Below are 20,431 nucleotides of genomic sequence, written 5' to 3' on the forward strand. Positions count from 1 at the left end.
CCTAGTCTGGGACCATGCCAGCTCCTTCTGTTCTCTCGGCTTTCCCTTTTCCCACAATCAGATGTGCTGTGGGGTCTGTAGCACCCCACAGTGCTGGCCAAAATGATGAGGCGCATCTTCTGCTGATGTCATCTCGGCTTCTTCACGTGGGGTAGACAGCGGGTGCTCAGCGAAGGCTGACTTTACTTTTAAGTTGGTGGCCAGTGGGGTCAAGGAAGGAAGGACAGTACTATCTGTGGTGAGTTCTTCCGTGGATTAGTTCTCAGGGATCCTACCAGGGAAGCCATGTGTCTGAAAGGGCTTCCCCCACCCTCTCTCCTTGCTTGGACTGGGCTGCAGGTCCTCTCCTGCTCTCTGTAGACCCTGAGATGAACCCTTCCTTCTCAAAGGATGGGGCTTTGTGGTTGGGACAGGTTCCTTCCCAGTTGCCTCCCTCCCAAGGACGTGAACGAAAGGAAGCCGTGCAAGCCACCTCTTTATTTGCATTACTGCCATTTAACCAGTTTGCATGAGCTGAGGGTGACAGGGTTTGGAGGGGAAGGCAGAGTGTCTGGGGACAGACTCTCCTGGAAATCGTCGATGCACGCTGCTCAGGCGGGTTAGACTGAAGAAGCAATTTAACAATAAACCTACAGAGTGAGAAAGGTACAAAACTGTCCGGTGGCTGCTGAACGGCGTCTCGCCTCCCCATGGGGGTCAGAGTTACACACATCAGTCCTGCACGAAGGTCCTGGAGTTGACCCGGGAGCCGCAGAATCTTTGCTGGGGACAGGAACAGTCCTGCTCACCCAGCAGACGCTCCGACGCACAGGCACCCGGGTGTGTGCCCGGGTACTGTGGCTCCCCTCAGGCTCCATGGCCCCTCAGGTGTGTCTGAGGAGCCTCTATGTCCTCCCCTTAAAGGTGTTCATACAGGTGTACGTCCCTGAGAACCTGTGGATCTCCTCCAGTGCAGCCTGTGGGAGTATGCTAAGGGGAGAAGGGAAGACAGTTAGTAGGGTGGGCAACAGTGACAGGGTCAACGGTGGCAATGTCATACCGGGTTTCAGAGCCTCTGCAACCCACACACCAGCTCCCCTTCCAAAGACAGCCCCCGAACTCTGAGAATCAGCACTCTGATTAGGTGAAGGGCCAAGCATAGGAACGACAGAGGGAATGTGCTCTCAGCGACTGGTGCACTATCCATGTGTTCTGGACTTTCCAGGATGCAAGCTGAAACTTGACCGTCTTTGTGGTGAGACAGAGGTGGCTACGTCATGAGGGGATCCACCCAGTCTCGGATTAATGGACAGTCTTGAGTGACTCTGTTATAGAAACAAGCTCTCGGGGCATACTTGCTCTGTCCTGTACGGGCAAACTCTCCATCACGTCACAAGGCAGCAGCAAGGCCCCTGCCAGATGCCATGCCATGCTCTTGGGTGTCTCAGCCTCCAGAACCCCAAGATGCATGCACTTCTGTGGGTTTTTGCTTTTCAGTCTTGTTCTATTTTGAGTTATGTATTTTGGGCCTGTTTGTGCACTTGCGTGCAGTTGCTCACTGAGACCAGAAGAGGGCATTAGATCCCCTGAAACTGGAGTTAACAGGAGGTTGTAAGCTGCCTGAAGTGGGTGCTGGGAACTGAACTCTGGTTTTCTGCAAGAACAAGTGTTTTTAACTGCGGGTCATCTCACCAGCCCTCCTTTTAAAAATCTCTCTCTCTCTCTCTCTCTCTCTCTCTCTCTCTCTCTCTCTCTCTCTCTCTCTCTCTCTGTGTGTGTGTGTGTGTGTGTGTGTGTGTGTGTGCGCGCGCGCGTGTACAGTCACCTGCTGCAGTGCAGTAAACATATGAAGGGCAGACATCAATGTTAGGGAATCCAGTTCAGATTCTCAAGCTTACACAGCCAGCACCTCACCATCTGATCCACCCCCCCCCCCAAGCTTGGTGCCTGCTCCTCTAGAGGATGCCTCTGGCAGCCAGAGAGCAGGGACTTTAAAGAATATCACCCAGGCTGGCCTCAAACCAACTGTGTAGCTGAGGGTAACCTCACACTTCTGATCCTCCTGCCTCTGCTAGGCAGGCTCTCTACCTACTGAGCCATACCCCCAGCCCATTGTTGGTCTTTTTTCCTTCTATTTTCTCTGCACGTGCAGTGGAGTTTCTCAGGGGTTTTGCTATAGGGGACTATCCCAACTGACAGAAATTCAATGTAAGAACCTAGTTGTTTCAGATTAAACCAGACAATGGTGAGATCTACAAGAACACAGCCCGCATCTCTCCCGATTATTTGTCCGTGGTGTTTTAGAAAGTATAATTGCGGTCACAAAAAATATATTTGGGAGTTGAGGCTAGATTGGGATACCCAGTGAGATCCTGTCTAAGAAACTAAACGGCAAGAAAACAAACAAAGCGGCTATGATAGCTTAACAGTTCTGTTCCTGCTCTTTACAACTGAAAAATATTGTAACTAGAAACTACTGTGTAAACTCTCAGCTTTAATTTCTAATGCAGTAAGTAGTGGTAGACAAAACTCACATAAACAAGAGCTGTTTGAATCCCTCAATAATTTAAACCAGGCACAGTAGTGCATACTTATAATCCCAACCCAAGAGAGACAGGAGAATTACAAGGTCAAGGCCAGCCTAGGCTTTGCAGTGTGTTCCAGGTTAAGTCTGAGCTACAGTGGGTTCTCCCTCAAAAATAAATTTAAAAAATGAAAAAATGAAAACAAACCTCATAGAGAGCCTTAAACCAACAAGTCTGCCTTACTGCTCAGCTCAGTCAGAGGTGCTACTCCTCAGCACCCTGTCCTTGGCAGACAGGACTAATTGATTTTACGCTCACTTTTCCCTGCCGGTTGCCTTTTCTCCACTAAGGCCCACTGGCACAAAGGAAAAAGGTGGACCTCGACCTGGTGAAGAACTCTCTCTCCCCACCATACCTTTTCAAGATAATGAGGATATTCATGGTCCACGGGAGCAAGAGAAGGGCCTGGTTTTGCTGCACAGCTTCGACCGTCCTCCGGGCTACTGTTTCTGGCTTCAGCGGCGGGAAGAGGTTGGGAAACCTGAAGGCGGGAAAACACTGGTTTCTCGGGGAGAAGTTGGCCTTTCGGCTGGGCACCTTGGTGAGTGGCTAGTGTTTCTGAGGGCATCACCGGGGCTCTTCTGTGTGAGGGACTGGAAGGCTGTGAGAGATCACTCAGCCTCCCATATCGGTGGGGGGAGTGTCTGATCTTACCTCCTTTCTAGTTGACTTAACCACAGCCACATCTAGAATGGCCTTGCTCATCAGGTTGTTCCTTGTCAAGGGCCTGTCTCCTCCATCAGGTTATATGTTTCCTGAGGGAGGAGGCCCAGTGATGCCTGTTGCATCATCCTCAGTATCTAGTAGGACCTGGTACACAGTAGGTGCCTAATAAATACTTGTCATTTTGCCCCACTCCTCTGTTGGGCCTTTCTGCCTGGGAGGTCCTCAGCCTGCTGGTTCACTAGCCTGTCAGTCGAACACGGGATGACTTTCCATGGGACTTCCTGATGAACAGGCGTCCAACATCAGGGGCTTCCCACGCCTGCCCAGAAGCATCTGACCCCAGAGCTATGCACCCATTTTGTTCCCCAAGTGTGGGGCCCATGTACAAATATTCTCTCCAACTTACGGACAAGGAAACAGCGGAGCAGGGGGCAAACGGGTGAGCCCCTAGCACTGCTCCAGCAGCTGTTTCTGGCTCTTCTTACTTTCCTCAGTCTGAAGGTACAGGGCATGGGCTGCTGGCCCTGACCTCTGTCCCTCAGTGGGCTATGATTCACTCTGGTGCCAGTCAGATTAAGGGTGGTGAGCCATCATCATCATGCCAAGCCTGAGCAAAGGGCAGCCTTGGGGTTCACAGACTGCTGTGCCTTCCCTGTACTGCCTCAGTCACGTGACAAGTGCAGCTTGGGTCTGTGCACGCATGAGTCATGTGTGTGCAGGTATGTAACATGTGTGTGTGTATGGAGAGCAGAGGTCAACTTTCAGTCTCTTTCGTCAGGAGTCATTCATTCACTTTGGGGGGGTCTCTCATTGGCCGGGAGCTCTCCGGCCTCTGGCTGTGCATTGCTGGGAAGACAAGTGCCTGCTACCTTGGCCTGGATTTTTATAAACTTGGGTTCTAGAGATCAAATTTTGCTGACTAGGTTTTCTTCCCAGACCAAGATAGTGAGTGACCCTCAGATAGGAAACTTGTGGCCTAGCAGGGCTGGCCTTGGGTTTTTCAGAGACACGTGCTGAGGTCAAGGGATTCTGGCGCCCCTTCTGTGGAGACTGCGGGCGGGGTTAGGGGCGGGGTTGGCTCCAGAGAGGTGGCTGGTCTCACCAAGGCACTGACCTGACTCGCATGCCCTGGAACATCTCGGTGCTGGTGTGAAAGGGCAGGACGGTGGTGGCGCTGACACCTGGACAGTCCAGCAGCCCCAGGGTCAGGCTCTCCATGAAGGCGAAGGCCGACGCCTTCGAGGTGCAGTAGTCGATGGCGCCGGGGATGGCCGATAGTGCAAGCACGGAATTGAGGCACACGATATGGCCGTTCTGCAGCTCCAGCATACGCGGCAAGAAGGCCTTGGTGGTCTGAGGGTGGGGAAGGGGGGGTCAGTGTGGAGCAGCGCAGCTTCTGCCAAGCCCTGCACCTCTGCACTGGGGAGAACAGCCCACTCTAGATGCATAGCTACCCTAGCGACTTAGCCCTCCAGTACAGAGCGGAGCGGCTGAGGCCTCCTGCGGTGAGCATTACAGCAGCCAATCAGAAGTTCCCGTGTCTCCCTGCCAGTCAGTCATTCCCTTTATCTAGCCACTTTGCCGTTGCACGTCCCTGCTGGCATGGGCCCTGGTGCCACTGAACTTCTCTTTCCCCTCCTCCAACCCAGGTTTCCGGCAGTACCTACGGCGGCACTGGGCCAGGGAAACCCTTACCCAGAACTGGCCCAGGGTGTTGACGTGCTGGGACTTGAGGAGGGCATCGTCATCACTGTCCATCAAACTCTTCCCGTGGACCACAGCGGCATTGTTCACCAGGATGGTGATGTCACCCACCTGCGGGCAAGAGGGGGCTGTGGAGCCGTGAGGGCAGCCAGTCCCTGTGGGCTGTACCTGCAGGGGCACAGACCGGGCTCCGCAACCACCAGCCACATGGCTTTTCTGAGCATCAGTCTTGTTTATAAATGGCGCTGGGGCCATACCAGCTGTGTCTGAGGATTAGAAATAATTTATGGTACATACTATACCCGGAATGCAGCGTATTTATAATAAATGAGGTTATGGTCACATAAAAATGGTTAATGTTACCATGAGTGGGATATGTAACAGAATGAATTTTTTTTTTCTCTCTTTCTTGGTGCTCACTGATCTACCCAACCCAAATGTCTTGAATTAGGGAAAGGATTTTCCCAGAAGGCAATGAGACATTTGTCTTAGAGAGAAAATCATAGGGTCTAAATGTCCGAAGGACCACAGAGGTCTAGTCATATTGTATTATCAACCCCAATCCCTGCCCAAGTAACTTGGATGAGCTTCACAGAGAGTCCCCAAAGGTCCCCTGCACAAAGCCAGTCTGCCACAGCAACACTCCCTCTCAGGATGCATGAATTCAGTATGCGGGAGCCAGACATGCCCAGGCTACTGACCTTTTCTCTGACAGCTTTGGCCATCTGGTACACCTCTTCCCGGTTGCCCACATCACAGATGAAGTAGTGGCACTCGGTGCCCATCTGCCGAATCTCCTCTGTGGTCTCTTTCAGGCATTTCTCAGTCCGGCCCCAGAGAATAATCTGGAAGGAAAGAATTCTGGCATGGAATAGGTGTCTCTGAAACAGGCTGTCTCAATATAATGACTGATATCAGTAGTCTTTAAAATGCTGGCTTCCTGGATTCCATCCCAAAAGTACCCAAAGAAAATTATTAACTATTGATTATGATTGTGTGTGTGTGTGCGTGTGCGTGTGCGTGTGTGTGTGGTGTACCACAGTGCATGCCTGGGCATGCGTGGAGGTTAGAGGACAACTTTTAAGAGTTGATTTGCTCCTTCTGCTGTGGGTTTGGGGATGAAACTTAGGTTGTCAGGTTTGTATTTCTCTGCTAAGACATCTTGCTAGCTGTCTTAGTTAGGGTTTCTATTGCTGTAATGAAACATTATGACCAAAAGCAACTTAAAGGGTTTATTCAGGTAACTAACAGTCCTTCACTGAGGGAAGTCAGGACAGGAACTCACGCAGGGCAGGAACCCGGAGGTAGGAGCAGAGGCCATGGAGGGGTGCTGCTTACTGACCTGTTCTCGTGCTTGCTCAGCCTTCTTTCTTATAGAACCCAGAACCACCAGCCCAGGGATGGCATAACCCACAATGGACTGGGCCCTCCCCTCTCAATCACTAATTAAGAAAATGTCCTATAGGTTTGCCTACAGACAGATCTTATGAAGGCGTTTTCTCAATTGCAGTTCCTTTCCTCAAATGACGATAGCCTGTGTCACGCTGACATAAAATTAACTAGCACAGTGGCCAGCAAGTAGTTTTTTCTTTCAATTTAACTTTATTTTATGTGTGTGTGTGTGCCTGTGTGTGTGTCTGTGTGCACATGTGTGTCTGTGTGTGGGTATATGCACACGAGCGCAGGATACAACAGAGACCAGAAGAAGGCATCAGATCCCCTGGAGCTAGAGTTACAGATTACCCAGTATGGGTACTAGGAACAGAACTCAGGTCCTCTGGAAGAGCAGCAAGTGCTCTCAACCACTGGGCCATCTTGGGGCCCCAACAAGATTTTCAAAGGGACATCACCTACGCTTAAGTGAGTCAGCTGTTTCTGAGCACGCTTATGGCCTATCAGCTGGTGTGTTAAGTTCATACCTTTCTGATCCATTCCTCCCAGCAGGACACTTCCTGCCAGCCCAGGTCTGGCCTTTTCCTTGATTCTTAGAAGGAACAGAAAAGCTTTCTGTATACTATTCTAGAATGTTTTCTGTTAGGGACCAGCTGGCCTTACCAATTATGTTTAGAGCTGGGATTATTCCCACCAGCCACTAGGAAGGATGGGGTCACATTCTCCTTTTACGGGGCCCTGGATGGCTTCCAGCTCACTGTGCTCACACTGGGAAGGAAGGATGCAAGGAGGGACAGGAGAGAGACAGTAAGACTCCTGCTAAGAAGCAAGGGCTTGCTTACCCAGCAGAGACTAAGTGTAGGAGTGACCCGGTGACCTTGACAGGACCTGTAAGTGGGTGCTTAGAGGGGTTGGGCAGGTGTATGACTGGCCCATAGAATGCTGGGAACTGATGTCTGGCTGGTCTTCAGCCTTGACCTGAAGGAGGATAATATCTCCCCACACAAAGGAGCCCAGGTTTGGGTGTCTGAGGAGTTAGCTGCCCTGAGATGTAGCATTATGGTAGAGAGGCAGATCGAGGCAACCACAGCGTTCAGGAAAATAGCACAATATAGGCTAGGCTCCAGCAAGGGTCTGTGTTTCTTTCTTTTTAAAGGATTTTTTTAAAAAGTTTATCTTATCTTGTGTATGTGTGTGCCTGACGTAAGTATGTGCGCGGCATGTGAGCCAGTGCCTGTGCAGGCCAGAAGAACATGTGATCCCCTGGAACTTGTTACAGGTGATAGTGAGGCTCCACGTGGGTGCTAGGAACTGAACCCAGGTCCTCTGCAAGAGCAGCCAACACTCTCAACCGTGGAGCCAACTTTAGCCACAGCGCTGTTGCTTTTCTCTTTAAAATCATCAGTGAGAGGCTCGATGTCACTAGGAGCCCCCGTGGCTTTCCTAGCACAAATAGGTGTGCAGAGGGTCCCATCTAAAGGAGCCTGGGTGACCCATGCTCTTGCTGGTTCTTGGCTGTCTGGAGATGGTCAGGGTTCTAAAGCAATGCTTTGCTCAGAATGTTTGCAACCAGGAACTAGGGAGAGCAGCCCTGTCAACTGGGCTGGAAGATGGCCCCAAAGAGGCGGGTAGCAGTGGGCAGGCAGGCGGGATGAAGGGATGAAGGCCTGTATGTACTATATCTCCTGTGAACAGGCAAAGACTACAATCAGGACCCTGGTCCTCTTGAGGTCAACCCTGTATACTGGCAGAGTGGCTCTACCCCTCTCCCTGGTACAATGGCTAAGTGTCTCTGTGAACCTGGCATCTCCAGGGCCCAATTCTGTTCTATTTATTTTAAGATTTCAGTGCCTACCAAAGCATGTGTTGTCTGTTGGATGAATGAATTCATGTTAAGGGACAAAATTGGGAGAGTGTGGGTGGGTATTAAACTACCTCTCAAGACCGAAAGATTATCCATTCTCTGTGTCTGAGCTCATTGCAGCCCCAGAATCTTCCAAATATGATTCTGTGTGGACCAGTGGGGCCTGGGGTTTCCTAGAGCACCCAACCCAGGAAGGCCGAGCTGAGGGGAGGTCTGTTGAGGCTGGAGCACGCAGACAAGGAGCTAGCCATGGTGCTGGGCAAAGGTGTGCCGCCGGGGGCAGGTGCATCTCCCTGGGCAAATCTCTGTGTCCTATGTTTGCGTGTCTGTGAGTGCTAGTGCCTCCGAGCCCATCTGAGTGTGCACTTGCATGTCTGTAAGTGGAAGTATGCATTTGTGTGTCTGGAATGTATGTGAATCTACAAGTTCACATCTGTGGATGTCTGTCTGTGAGCATGCTCTATGTGCATGTACCTGTGAACATGTGTCTATGACTATGAGCCTGCATCTATGAAGAGGTGTCTGTGAGCCTTGCATCTGAACATAGGTATGTTTCTGGGAATGTATGCAATCCATGTGCATGTGTCACCAGGTCCTCTGGTGGATGCATATAGGGCACCCTAAGGCCACCTGTCCTTCTGAGTCAGTATGCATCTCCAATGCGGTCTGTGTGGACCAGAGAGAGGGCCTGAAGGCACAGGACTGTCTAGTGAAGCTGCTCTAGTGACAGGCTCCTTCTGGAGCCCTGTCTGGCTCTCGGGGAATCTGTGTCCCTGAAGGGTGTGATGCACGCAGAAAGTCTGCTCAAGGCTCTGCCACAGTCCCCTGGGTAACCACAAGTGTTGACAGGTCCTTCCCAGGGCCAGAAGGAGATGAAGGTGGCATGGATAAGTGAGGTTTGAGGGAGAGTGGATAGGAGCCTGGGGAAGGGACAGTCCTGGAAGCCGATTGAGCCTCCTCTTAATTCCTTGGCTGACCAGCTGGCAGAGCCAGGCTAACCTAAACTTATGAAATCAGGACTGGTGTCTCTACCCTCTTGGCTTCCAGTCCTCTGTGAGGTGAGACAATGGGTTTCTTGTCCCCTTCCCCTCTCAGGTGAGAAGGAGGAGGAGAGAAAGCCTTGGCCCCGGGTACAGACTGTCATTGAGGGCCTGTCTGCCCTGCTCTGCCTTACTGGCATCTGCTAGACCCAGCAGCTGAAGCCTTTGGGTTAGAGACGCACATCAGTCACTTTCTGTACTTGGGAACTAAAGCTCAATGAACTAAGTCAGATGTCCACAGCCACACCTGGCACCTGGTGGGGGATGGAGGTGGGATCTGAGCCCAGGGTCTGTTTGCTGCACGTGCAGCCCTGTGGCATGGCAGCACAGGTTAAGCTTTGAAGACCCAACTCCAAATCCACTCACTACGGTATCCATTCCTGCTCCCAAAGCTCTCCTTGTGCCTCATCTAGCTCGATGTCTCCACCACAATCTCATCCACCTACCTATCAGGGCTAGAGAATCTGCTATGGGAAGGGTTGAGCCCAGTGCTGGGACCTAAGAGAATGAAAGAGACACAGTTCCCACCTCAGGAGCCCATCCCTGTAAGGAAGGTTAAGGGACTGAGGAAGCGTCAGTCGCAACTGAGGGTAAGAGGATAAAGAATAAACGGAGGGTATCTAGGGGAAGCCGGGAGCTAGCGGTACTGTGACTACCCAGAGAGAAGAAACCACAGCGTGGAGAGGCCAAGCACCTTGTCCGAGGCCATCCACACTGAGTGGCAGAGCTGGTATTTGCACATCAGCACTGCCTGGCTCTGAGCACAGACAGCCAGTGACCGCTGCTATTCTCTCTCCTAAGTTCAATCATCAGTCCTACTGAAAACAAAATAAAATTGTGTATGTTCCCTCTCAAGGCCCCGAGGGGACTCTGCGCAGAGCTGGTGTCCACTGAGTGTCCCGGAGGCTCGCTCTGCTGGGATTCTACTGGGGAGGAAGGGGAGACACATCACACCTCACCCTTGACACTACTGTCACTCAAAGACTTCGTGCCTTATGGCCAGGAAAGAAGATCAGGATTCAGGGTGCAAACAAAAGGAGAGCAGCATGGAATAACCCAGAAAAACCTACCCCTGACACTCAACGGGTCAAGGGAGCAAGCATCTTCAGAGGGGCCCCAGGGGGAAGGATTGTCCCGGGCTGCTACTCACTTCTTGATGTTTGCTCATGGGGAAAGTCGCTAATGAACAAAGGTGACTTATGAAAGCCAGGGGCTGGTGAGATGCTCGGCTGGTAAAGGTGCTGGCCACCAAGTCTGACAACCTTAGTTCAATCCCTGGGACTCACATGGAGAGAACTGACTACTCCAAGTTGTCCTCTGACTTCCTAACCCCCTCTTCCTACCCCATGTAAAACAATCAACAACAATAATAACAACCCAGAAGTTAGGTGTAATGGTACACACCTATAATCCCAGTATGAGGGGCGGAGGCAGGAAGACGGCCAGTTCAAGGCCAGCCTGGGCTACACAGTAGGACCCTGTCTCAAAGCAAGACAGGTAACAATAAGAACAGGAGCAGAACAAAAGGCATGGCACAAACTTCCCCACCGTAACTCAGCGTTGGTAACCCCTGCCTAGCCTCAGCCCCATCAATACCTCTCCTGGGCATCCACTCATGATAAAAGTGCTATTTGTTGTCTCTCTCCACCATTTTTCTTTAAAACATCAAGGCTCTTTGCAAACCCCTATTCACCCCACAGCAGAGCCTGAATGGCCCCTTCAGTTCCAAAGCTTCTTTGGCTGTTCCTTCCACCCTTCCTACAACACTGGCCAATCGCTAGTGTTAACAGAGCTCTTGCCATGGGCCAGGCCCTGTGTCAGGTATACAGATATGCCCTCTTTCAGCTCACGCCTTATGGGTGGGTATGTTACTCCCCACACTATGTGAGTCTCAGATGGAATAAAGTGACTAGCCTGGGGTCGTGCCGCTCCTGTCCTCACAGTTGTGACTCACAACCCATGCTCCTCACTGCTAAGGCTAGCCCTTGTTTTGGGCTTCCACTGGCAGACAGAGGAGCGTTTCGACCATTTGGAAGCCCTTTGCCTTGGCTCAGAATCCCTCAGGGACTCTTCATCATCTTGTGAGTCCGGCACCGGCCAGGCTCAGCTGACCCAGTCACATGGCACCAGTCCACCTAGAAAAGTCTGCTGATCCTAGGACACTGGCATCCCTACTACCCAGCCTTGCCTTTCCTCTCCGGGAGGATAGCCTAGAGATTGGCTGTGTGTGTGGTGGGAGTGTGGGGGGTGGGACATCCCACTAGTGATCCCAGCAGGTAGTCTCAGGTCCAAGTCCTTGGGCAGGGAGTTGGGCCCTGCGGCTTAGGGTCAGACTGGCAATGTTGACCTTGTAGACAGAAGGAAAATGCCCAGGGAGACTCCAAGCATGGTGGGCAGAGTGGCAGACTGGGTGAGGGAGGTTTGGAGTAGGGTGTAGCTTGCTGCCACTCCCAGCATAGCAGACAGGGGATAGGATGCTTATTAAGAACCATGCTAATGACTGGGTAAGAGGGAGCATGGGAATTTCAGTCTATCGTACAGTAAGAGTTAGGGTGGCCCTGAAAAGAAGGAGATGGGTACATCCCTGGGGGAGGGACTGTGGTGTCTGACACATGGACACAGTACTTTCTGTTTATTTATTTTTTTGTGGTACCAAGGACTGGACTCTAGACTTTGTACATGCTAGGTAAGCAGCATTTTCTACCGGAGAGCTATGATCCTCCATGACCTGTCTCCTTTTAAAAACATTTCATTCTGAGACAGGGTCAAACGTTGGCCAGGCTGGCTTTGAGTTGGCTCTGGAGCCCAGGCAGGCCTTGAACACATGACTCTTCTACATCAGCCTTCCAGGTAGTTTGTGTTATAGGCTTGGGAACAGAGCACACCACACTCAGCTAAAGATGTCAGGCATGGTGGTACATATCTGTAAAATGAGCAATGGGAGGCTGAGGCAGAAGGATCATGAGTTCATGGGTTGCCTGTCTCAAAAACACCTTTTACAGTCCCATGTATTTTCTTTTTTTAGATCGGGTCTCACAGAGTCAAGGTTGCCCTTGAACTCTCCAGGTGGCTGAAGATAACCTTGAACTCCTGATCTTCCTGTCTCTACCTCCCAAGTTCCGAGATTACAGGCATGTATCACCATAGCTGGCTACCTACTTTGTTGAGGCAGGGCTTCATGTAGCCCACCCAGGTCTAAAATTCAATGTGGAGCTGAGGGTGACCTTGAACTTCTGGTCCTTCTGCTTGGATTTGCGTCAGGATTCCAGGCATGTTATCAGCATGCTGGTTCTATGCAGTGCTTGTGAATGAAACTCAGGGCTTCATGCATGCTAGGTAAGCACTCAGCCAACTGAGCTACATTCCAAGCCCAACCCTGAGGTATTTCTAAAGAGTAAAAACCCATCTCATGCATACAGTGGACCCTGGCTCCTGGAGCCAGTCTGGGTTAAATCCCTCTGATTGTGAGCTTGGCAACCTCAGGAACCCCCATGGGTTGAAGTTTGAGTGCTGCATTAGGGAAGCTCATTGTGGACCAGCTGGGATTATTATCAACAGCACGACAGCCACAGGGCCCTCTCCGAAAGGAGATTTGCTAGGCCCACAAAACTGGAGGTGTTGATGATGCTGGTGGCCCAAAGCCCCTACCTGGGGCACTCTGTTTTGCTTCCCTAAGACACGGCCTTGCCTGGGTCAGAACTCCAGAACTTAAGTGGTCTGTCTCATCTTATCCCTGACTTGAAAGACGTCCTTCAGCTACAGCCACAGGGCAGGCAGGCAGAGACCAGGGTCTAAATTGCCCATCTGCAGGGTCAGCTGCAGGACCTTGGTGGGTAGATTTCCCTAGGAGTCTAGGTTTTTAAGGTGGACTCTGGAAGTTCCTGGGAGTTCTAGGGAGGAGCCTCTGGGTCTGTTAAGAAGGAGGAGGCTTGGAAGACATGTTCTAGGGCCCTCTCTCTGCCTGCCCCAGGTATCCACAGGAATATCATTTTAATTCGGCATCTAGAACTGTTGTCTCTACAAAGACAGGTTCAAACAGTAACAGACTCGACGCTCGAGCCCCCAGATGGCTGTTAGGAGGTCCTTGTCCTAGCGACAAGCCCTAGGAGGTTGTCCCATGACTCATCTATTGCCAGTGCTGTCCTGTCACCCTGTTTACAGAAAAGGGGGCTCCCTTCTTTCCAAATGACAACCATTCAAAGCGATGACCACATACCTGCTGAGTTGCCAGCCCCCTGAGTCATTCCCCAAGGCTACAGGCTCCAGTCCACACTCACAGAGGACAGACTGGAAGGGAGGTTCAGTTACTCCATTCAACACAGTGACCAGGGAAGGCAAGATACAGATCCTCAGATGGTCTTCTCAGCACCACCATGGACAGTTCTGGTTTTGCAGGATGTGTGTGTGTGTGTGTGTGTGTGTGTGTGTGTCTGTGTGTGTGTGTGTGATGTGTACGTGCATGCATGCACTTGTGTGGAGGTCAGAGAGTGATGCTGGGTATCTTCCTCCACTGTCCTCCACCCTGAGACAAAGGGTTCTCTCAGAACCTGCAGCTCAGGATTACAGACTTGTGATGCTGGTCCCAGCTTTTTACATGGGTGCCAGAGATCTAAACTCACATCCTTATGGGAAAACAGTCAGCACTTTGCTGACGGAGCCATTTCCTAGGTGGTAGGATCTTTTATGAGAAGTGGCATCTGTTTCTGTTGCTATGTTACTGACGATAATATTGGTGTTTATTTGACAATATGGATGGCCTCAGGTTTATTACAGGACTCCCATGGCTGATCCAGGTACTGAGGTGACAAAGCCCACCCACAAGTCCCTGACTGCAACCTGGAGCTGGGCAGCGGCTTCCTCCAGGCCGGGTACCACTAACCTGGAGACCAGGAGCCCCAACACGTGCCACAGACATTGCTCCATGAGGAACCTGAGGCACAGAAGAGAAGGATCACACAATTTACTCATATGCTACCTGATTCTCAAACCTGTGACCTTGGCCACTGACTGCCTTGGGGAACAAAGGGATCCTGTGTTCACCGGACAGCTATCACTAAGCAACGTGTCCGGGTATTACAGCACCCACGTGCCTGTCTGGATGGCCTCCCTGGGAAGGAGGGACTGCACAGACCTGTGTTTGTGTGGCTCCTGCTCCTGATGATCAGGTCATTACTGCATAAACCAGAGTGACAATCCTCCCCTGCTGTAAAGATGCCCAGGTCCTGCAGGCTGAACCAAAGGGCCCGCAAGTCAGGTGCTCCTATTGGTGGCAGCATTGGCAAAGCACGTAGGAGGAGGGGTGGCACCTGCCAGGTCATCTGTGATCCTCATGCAAGTGGGAGGGAGACCACAGCTATTGCTTCTTGGGCTCTTGCCTTGTGCATGGCCCTATCTTAGGGACCTTAGATTACATCCTCACAAGAGACCAGGATGAGTGGGAGGATATGTGACCTCATGGAGTCATGTCCGAATCCTGACAGCCAACGCTCACAACTGTGACTTTATTTGCAGATACAACCCAGTCAAGACCCCCAAGGAGAGACTGTCATGGATTAGGGTGGGTCCTAAGTCCTCATTGGAGATGAAAGGGTTGAACAAAGAGGACTCTGTTGGGGGAGTGGGGCCCAGAACTGTGACAGAATACATCTGTAATTTTTACCTGTCTTATTTATTTTCCCTTGAGACAAGGTCTCACTCTGTAGCTCAGGCTGGCCCTAAACTTGGCAACCAACCTGCCTCAGCTTGTGTCACCACACCAGGCTAAGACCTGTGGTTATGTTTCTTAGCTTGTGGTCACTTCTTGTGGCTGTCATAGGTGGGTCCTGCTATCCCCACTCAACAGATGAACCCCAGAGACCCTGCATGACATTGAGGCCAGAAAGTCATGGAGTCAGTGGGCTCAGTCACCAGACCAGTCCACCACAGTGCTGTTTGCAGATGCCTCCTCTGTTCTTCCCAAAGATGCCTCATGGTCCCATATAGGTTCCTACTCTAACTCTGCACCCAGCCCATCCAAGTTCTTGTCAACCACGCTCTGAATCCAGCCACTCCAGGCTTAGCTTTTCTCTCTCCTCAAGACGACTGTGGCAATGGCCCCAACTGATCCGCTCCCACTTGGCCCCTGCTTCAATTAAGATGCAACACAACAACAGCCAGAGATCCTTCTAGAACCTCATCAGGACTTTGTTATTGGATTCCATAGCTCACTCAGTAAAATTTAGCAGTGGCCGTGTTTGCTATTTGCCAACCCTCTCAGGACAATATTAGCTTCCATTTGAGTGACCATTCCTACCCCACCCCGACCTGAGTGTGGCTTTTTTGTGTTCTGTCCTCGAAGGGCATCCTATTTCCCCATGATTACTCCAGTGTACACCCAAGAGGCCTTCAGGGAGTCAGTACCAATTGATTGACACTTGCCCCAACCCCCCATTCTTGCCTTATTTGCAATCTCTTGTCTTCTCTTTGAGACAGACGCTCCCAGCTCTCTACAATGGATCTCTCTTGAGACTCTAAAACTGCTGCCTGCCAAGAGGCAGTGTTGAACCTTGCTCAAAACCAAGTGAGACCTGACTGGGGTCTCCCTACCTTCATCCCCAATCCCCCGTGTCATTCTTAAATTGGTTCTGAGTCAGCTGCTCTCTCCAGCTAGAAGAACAAGGGCCCTTACTTCTTTCCATAAATATCAGTTACGACCACAGACAGAAAAGGGCAAGCCACAAAGGGCAAGAGACGGGCTGCAGTTCCTGGCGGGAGTCCTGTGACCTCTGTCCCAGTTCCTCCAGTTGGACCCTGTGGAATAGAAGGCCAGTGTGTCCTAACGTGCTTGCCAGGTAAGAATGAAGACCAGATTTTGGATTCCCAGAGCCACACAGTGGATCCCCTGCTATTCCAGCACAGGAGGCAGAGACTGTATCTTGGGAGTAAATTGTCTAGCAAGACTAGTCTAAACAGCAAACCCAGGGTTCGGGGAGAGACCCTGCTTCAGCCCATAAGCTGAAGAGTGAGTGAGGAAGACACTCAACTTCATACGCACATATAAGCACATGTTCACACGTCTGAACATACCAACACAGATGTGTGCATACCACACTACAGCCCTCTCAAAACAAAACAAAAGCTCCAGATGACCAGGCAAAACAGGGGCGGCTGAAAGCGTCCCAAGAGGAACACGAGCTTCTCAGGACGGAGAAAGACGGTGGGCAGAAAGTGGTACTGAAGCGGGCAGGCTGCTGGGATACCTGAGGGATGTGAAGGAGGGAACCGTGCAGATGTCTAGAGGAAAGAGGCAGACAGAGCAGCTAATGCATACACAGGCCCCAAGCGGGAAGGGGCTCAGTGCGACGCTGGCATGGTGATGACCAGTGTGTCACAGCCCAATGGCAGATACCAACCACACTGGGCACTGATAGCGAGGAGTTTGGTGGCAGTCGTACTATGAGCAGGGACATGACAGCCTCTGGTTTGGATGTTGGAATGAGTTTGGAGTCCCAGAAGGGGAATTTAGGATCCAGGTAGGGTGGGACTAGTCATGGGGTACACTCAGGTGACTGGGTGCTTGGGAAGGGGTGATGGAGGAGAGGAATCTAGGAGGCTTGCAGGGCTGTCAGAGGAGGGGGCATCAGGCTTACAAAGGGCTGAGGAGAAGGTACAAAAAGAAAACCGCCATCCAGAGCTCCAGGTCTTCTGCACCGGGGAAAGTGGGCTTTGCTAAGTCTGGGTATCTGGGAAGAGAAAGATCTTGACCAAGTCAGTCCCTGGGCTACCTCAGTTTCTGAAAGCACAGTCCTGGTGAAGCAGAGGGGAGGCGGATGCCAGGCCAGCTACCCATTTAGGCTGTAAACACAGTTTCAAGTGACGGCGTGGCCTCTGTCCCTGGTGCCTGACAATGATCACGCTGCTGCCCTGGCTCTGTGTGTTCCACGTAGATGGAGCAAGGCCGGCCAGCAGGCTCACATGACAGAGGCAGTGGCCAGGCACAGCGCTCAGATCACTGGTCTGGCAGGAGGCTCCAGGAAGTCTTTCTGTAAGTGGGGGTGGGGTAAGGTGTGTGTGTTGTCTGTGTTGGTGAAGGAGGGGCAGATGCAGAGGGCTGGACTGCAGTGCATAGGGACTGGCTGGTGGGTGAGGAGTTAGGGTCCCGGTTGGATGGGTGGAGGGGAGGCAGGGTTGCAATGGATTAGGCCTGGGGTTGGGGTCCAAAGTGTAGATAGAGGTGAGGAGGGGGGATTCTGGCTGAAGATAGGGGCAGGAGTGAGGAGCAGGGGGCTGGTGTTGGGATCCTGGGAGCAAGTGGGAACAGAGTAAGGGGTGAGTAGGGGGCTGGGATTAGAATCCTGGGTGCAAGTAGGGGTGGGGTGGTAAAGGAATAGGGTGTTAGGGGGGTCCTGAGTGGAGATTATGGAGGGGTAGGTGAGTAGGGGACTGGAATGGGGGGGTCTCAAGAGCAGACAGGAAGGAGGGGAGACAGGAAAGGGGGTGTTGGGCTTAGATGGTAAGGGGTTAGAGATAAAAAAGGGGTACAGCTCTTCGGCCACTATGACCTCAGGTTCTTCCCCCACAACCAGACTGGCAGTAAACAAATGCACTGATGTCATGGTGCCGCTGATTGGCAGCTGAACCCAGGGCTGCATATGGGCTGCCAGGTGCCAAGCAGCCTTAGCCATGCAGCCTGTTAAGAGACAAGCAGGCTTACTCCAGCCACAGGTTTGCTCCTTTTTCTTCAGTGAGGGCAGCCCAGCTGTGCATACCGACAGACAGGATGCTGCAAAAGTCACCAGACATTGCAACACGCAGCCAGTCTGCTGGCCGCTGGGTGAACCATGCGCCACCCACCCACCTCAGCCACAGGCACCCGGCCAGCTGGAGGGCTTGCCTCCTGTGGAGCATCCCCAGGACTGGCAGCTTCCACCATCTGGAGTCAGCTTCCTCTGCAGGGGAATCCCGGACTTGCACCTCCCTCAAGGGACCTCCAAACTCAGGGGGCAGGGCCTTAGGTCTGTTCTGCTCTTCGTCCAGTGAGTTAGGAAGTGTCTACTGTGGCTCTTGGTGTCTGCGGTGGCTCAGAACTTGACAAAAGCTCATGGAGACAGACGTAATAGTCTCTAGGTATAACGGTATGCCAAACAGGATGGTGCCTACTGTCCCCAGCCAGTTGGCTTAGTCCAGAGGGTTTCCCGGGCTGCAGTTCCTTGGCCATGCTGCCTTTTGGGTGGGAAGCTGTCTAGTGAGAGCCCCCAGGAATCTAGTCAGGAGTGGATTTGCTATGTGACTGGATGAGTCATTTAGGGTCCCTGGGCCCTACTACTTCCAGCTGGCTTTCTTGGACCAGGGAAGGTCAAAAGTGCAAGAAAATACTTTCTGGATCAGGATGGCTGCTGAGCAGTCAGAGATGTTGGGCCTGCTTGGGGACACCCTGGAGCCACAGAGAGCCCAGGGGATGTGTTGTCTCTGATAGCCCTCAAACTTGGCTTCTAGTTCACAAGGAGAAGATGGAGCTTTGGCCCCTTAGAGGTAAACAGTTCTCTGGGCCCCGGAAACCCCTACACTGACTTCCTTAGTGGGTCATGGGACTCACACCTATCCTGTTTGGTGGTGGGCAGAAAGCCTTGAAGTGGCTCCAGATCCCTGGGGGTCGGGTGGGAGGTGGGGCAGAGGTTGACACTGGAATGTGCCCTGTGGCTCTCTATTTTTGGAGACAAAGTCTTGTCACTGAACATGGATGTCACAGTTCTGGCTCAGATGGCTGGCCACCAGGATCCTGAGATCCACCTGTCTCCTCTCTCCGGTACTGGGGTGGCAGGTGCTCACAGCATTAATGGCTTCTACACGGGTATCTGAACTCAAGGTCCTTACGCTGGCACAGCAAGCACTTGGCCCACTATGCTATCCCCGGGCCTCATGACCCCTGATAGCAATCACCCCTTAATACGGTAAGGCACAGTCTTCTGTTTTGATTGGCTTGGTCTTTACATCCCTCCCCTTCCATTGTACAACTTTATTATCCTTACAACACGTGGTTACTACGTGAACGACAGAAGTTAGGATATGCTGTTCCTCCCCCACCCTCCCTACAAAGAAGTCAGGCATTTGGAGTAATAGGGTACCTGGCCAACACGTGAGTGATGTATCGGCATCACGTTGCCATTCTTGTCAGCAACGATCAAGCCGCCGATTACCACCAGGACTAGCCACACAATCAGAAGACATTTGGCCAAACAACCACAAAGAATTTAATCATGGCGACCCTAGAGAGGGAAACCAAGTAGAGGACTGAGTGCAGTTGCCTGGTCACCCGCAGGACGCCAGCCTAGCTCTCACGGTGGACACCTACCAACACCACTCAACGCTGTCGCTGAACCATAAGCCTTCCACCCATCCCAGGTAACAAGAAACACAGATCTGCCGTTCATGCTCCAAGACGCAGGCTGGGGAGATGGCTCGGCGAATAAGAGCATATATACACATAAAACATCTTTTTAGATTTATTTTTTTTATGTGTATGAGTATTTGCCGGCATATATGTGTGTGTAGCATGTGCATGTCTGGTGCCAGAAGAATCTGGAAGAGGGCATCAGATCCCCTGGAACTGGCATTATAGACAGCTGTGAGCCATCATGTGGGTGCTAGGAACTGGACCTGGGTCCTCTGCAAGAGCAGCAAGCATCTTAACCACTGACTCTTTCATGTTCATTTCTTAAAGAAATTATTACTATGTGTGTATAGTGTATGTGTGGGGGATACGTATGCTGCAGCATGGGTGAAGTCTGAGGACAGCTTTGTGGAACTGGTCCTCTCCTACCTTTATGTGTGTTCTGGGGACTCAACTCAGTTCACTAATTGTCTTTATCTGTTGCATACTTCGCTGGCTCCGAATCACTTCAGAGATGGGCACCAGGACCCTAGAAGCATCAAGAGTACAGCCAGGAAGTGGCTGGCTTGCCCTGGCCCTGGCAGGTGGCACAGGAGTGGTGAGAATTCAGCTGCAGTTTAGAAAGATGAACTTGCCCTATGGCCACTCCTCCTCTACTCCTCCTCCTCTCCTCAGTGTGGTGCAATTCAGAGGTCACAAAACGTGCCATGCCCAGTAACACACCAGGGCTGGTGGTTCCCAGGGAGACTTAGCTCGTTAAGCATTTTATTGACAAACTTCCAAAGACAGGCCTTAAAGAGGCTGTGTGAAGGTCATTTGCTAGGAGCCAATT

At 51.8% G+C, this 20,431-nt stretch overlaps 1 protein-coding gene across 6 annotated transcripts in view; it reads right to left on the minus strand.

Moving 5' to 3' along the window:
* Positions 1-457: 457 nt before the first annotated feature.
* Positions 458-20,431, minus strand: part of Dhrs3 (dehydrogenase/reductase 3) — a 32,977-nt gene continuing 13,003 nt past the window's right edge. For 2 of the 6 annotated variants that reach the window (XM_038335223.1, XM_038335222.1), the window contains exons 3-8: positions 14,110-14,160; positions 5,636-5,779; positions 4,926-5,102; positions 4,345-4,583; positions 2,920-3,045; positions 458-969 (exon numbers count right to left, since the gene is read on the minus strand). In XM_038335223.1, the coding sequence (XP_038191151.1) occupies positions 885-969; positions 2,920-3,045; positions 4,345-4,583; positions 4,926-5,102; positions 5,636-5,779; positions 14,110-14,160 (822 nt within the window). In that variant the 3' untranslated portion in view covers positions 458-884. Of the gene's footprint in view, positions 970-2,919; positions 3,046-4,344; positions 4,584-4,925; positions 5,201-5,635; positions 5,780-14,109; positions 14,161-20,431 lie in introns of those variants that run through there. The other 4 variants (XM_038335225.1, XM_038335224.1, XM_038335226.1 and 1 more) reach the window with 4 other exon arrangements.

Source organism: Arvicola amphibius, chromosome 6, assembly GCF_903992535.2.
Source record: "Arvicola amphibius chromosome 6, mArvAmp1.2, whole genome shotgun sequence".
Taxonomy (NCBI): Eukaryota; Metazoa; Chordata; class Mammalia; order Rodentia; family Cricetidae; genus Arvicola; species Arvicola amphibius.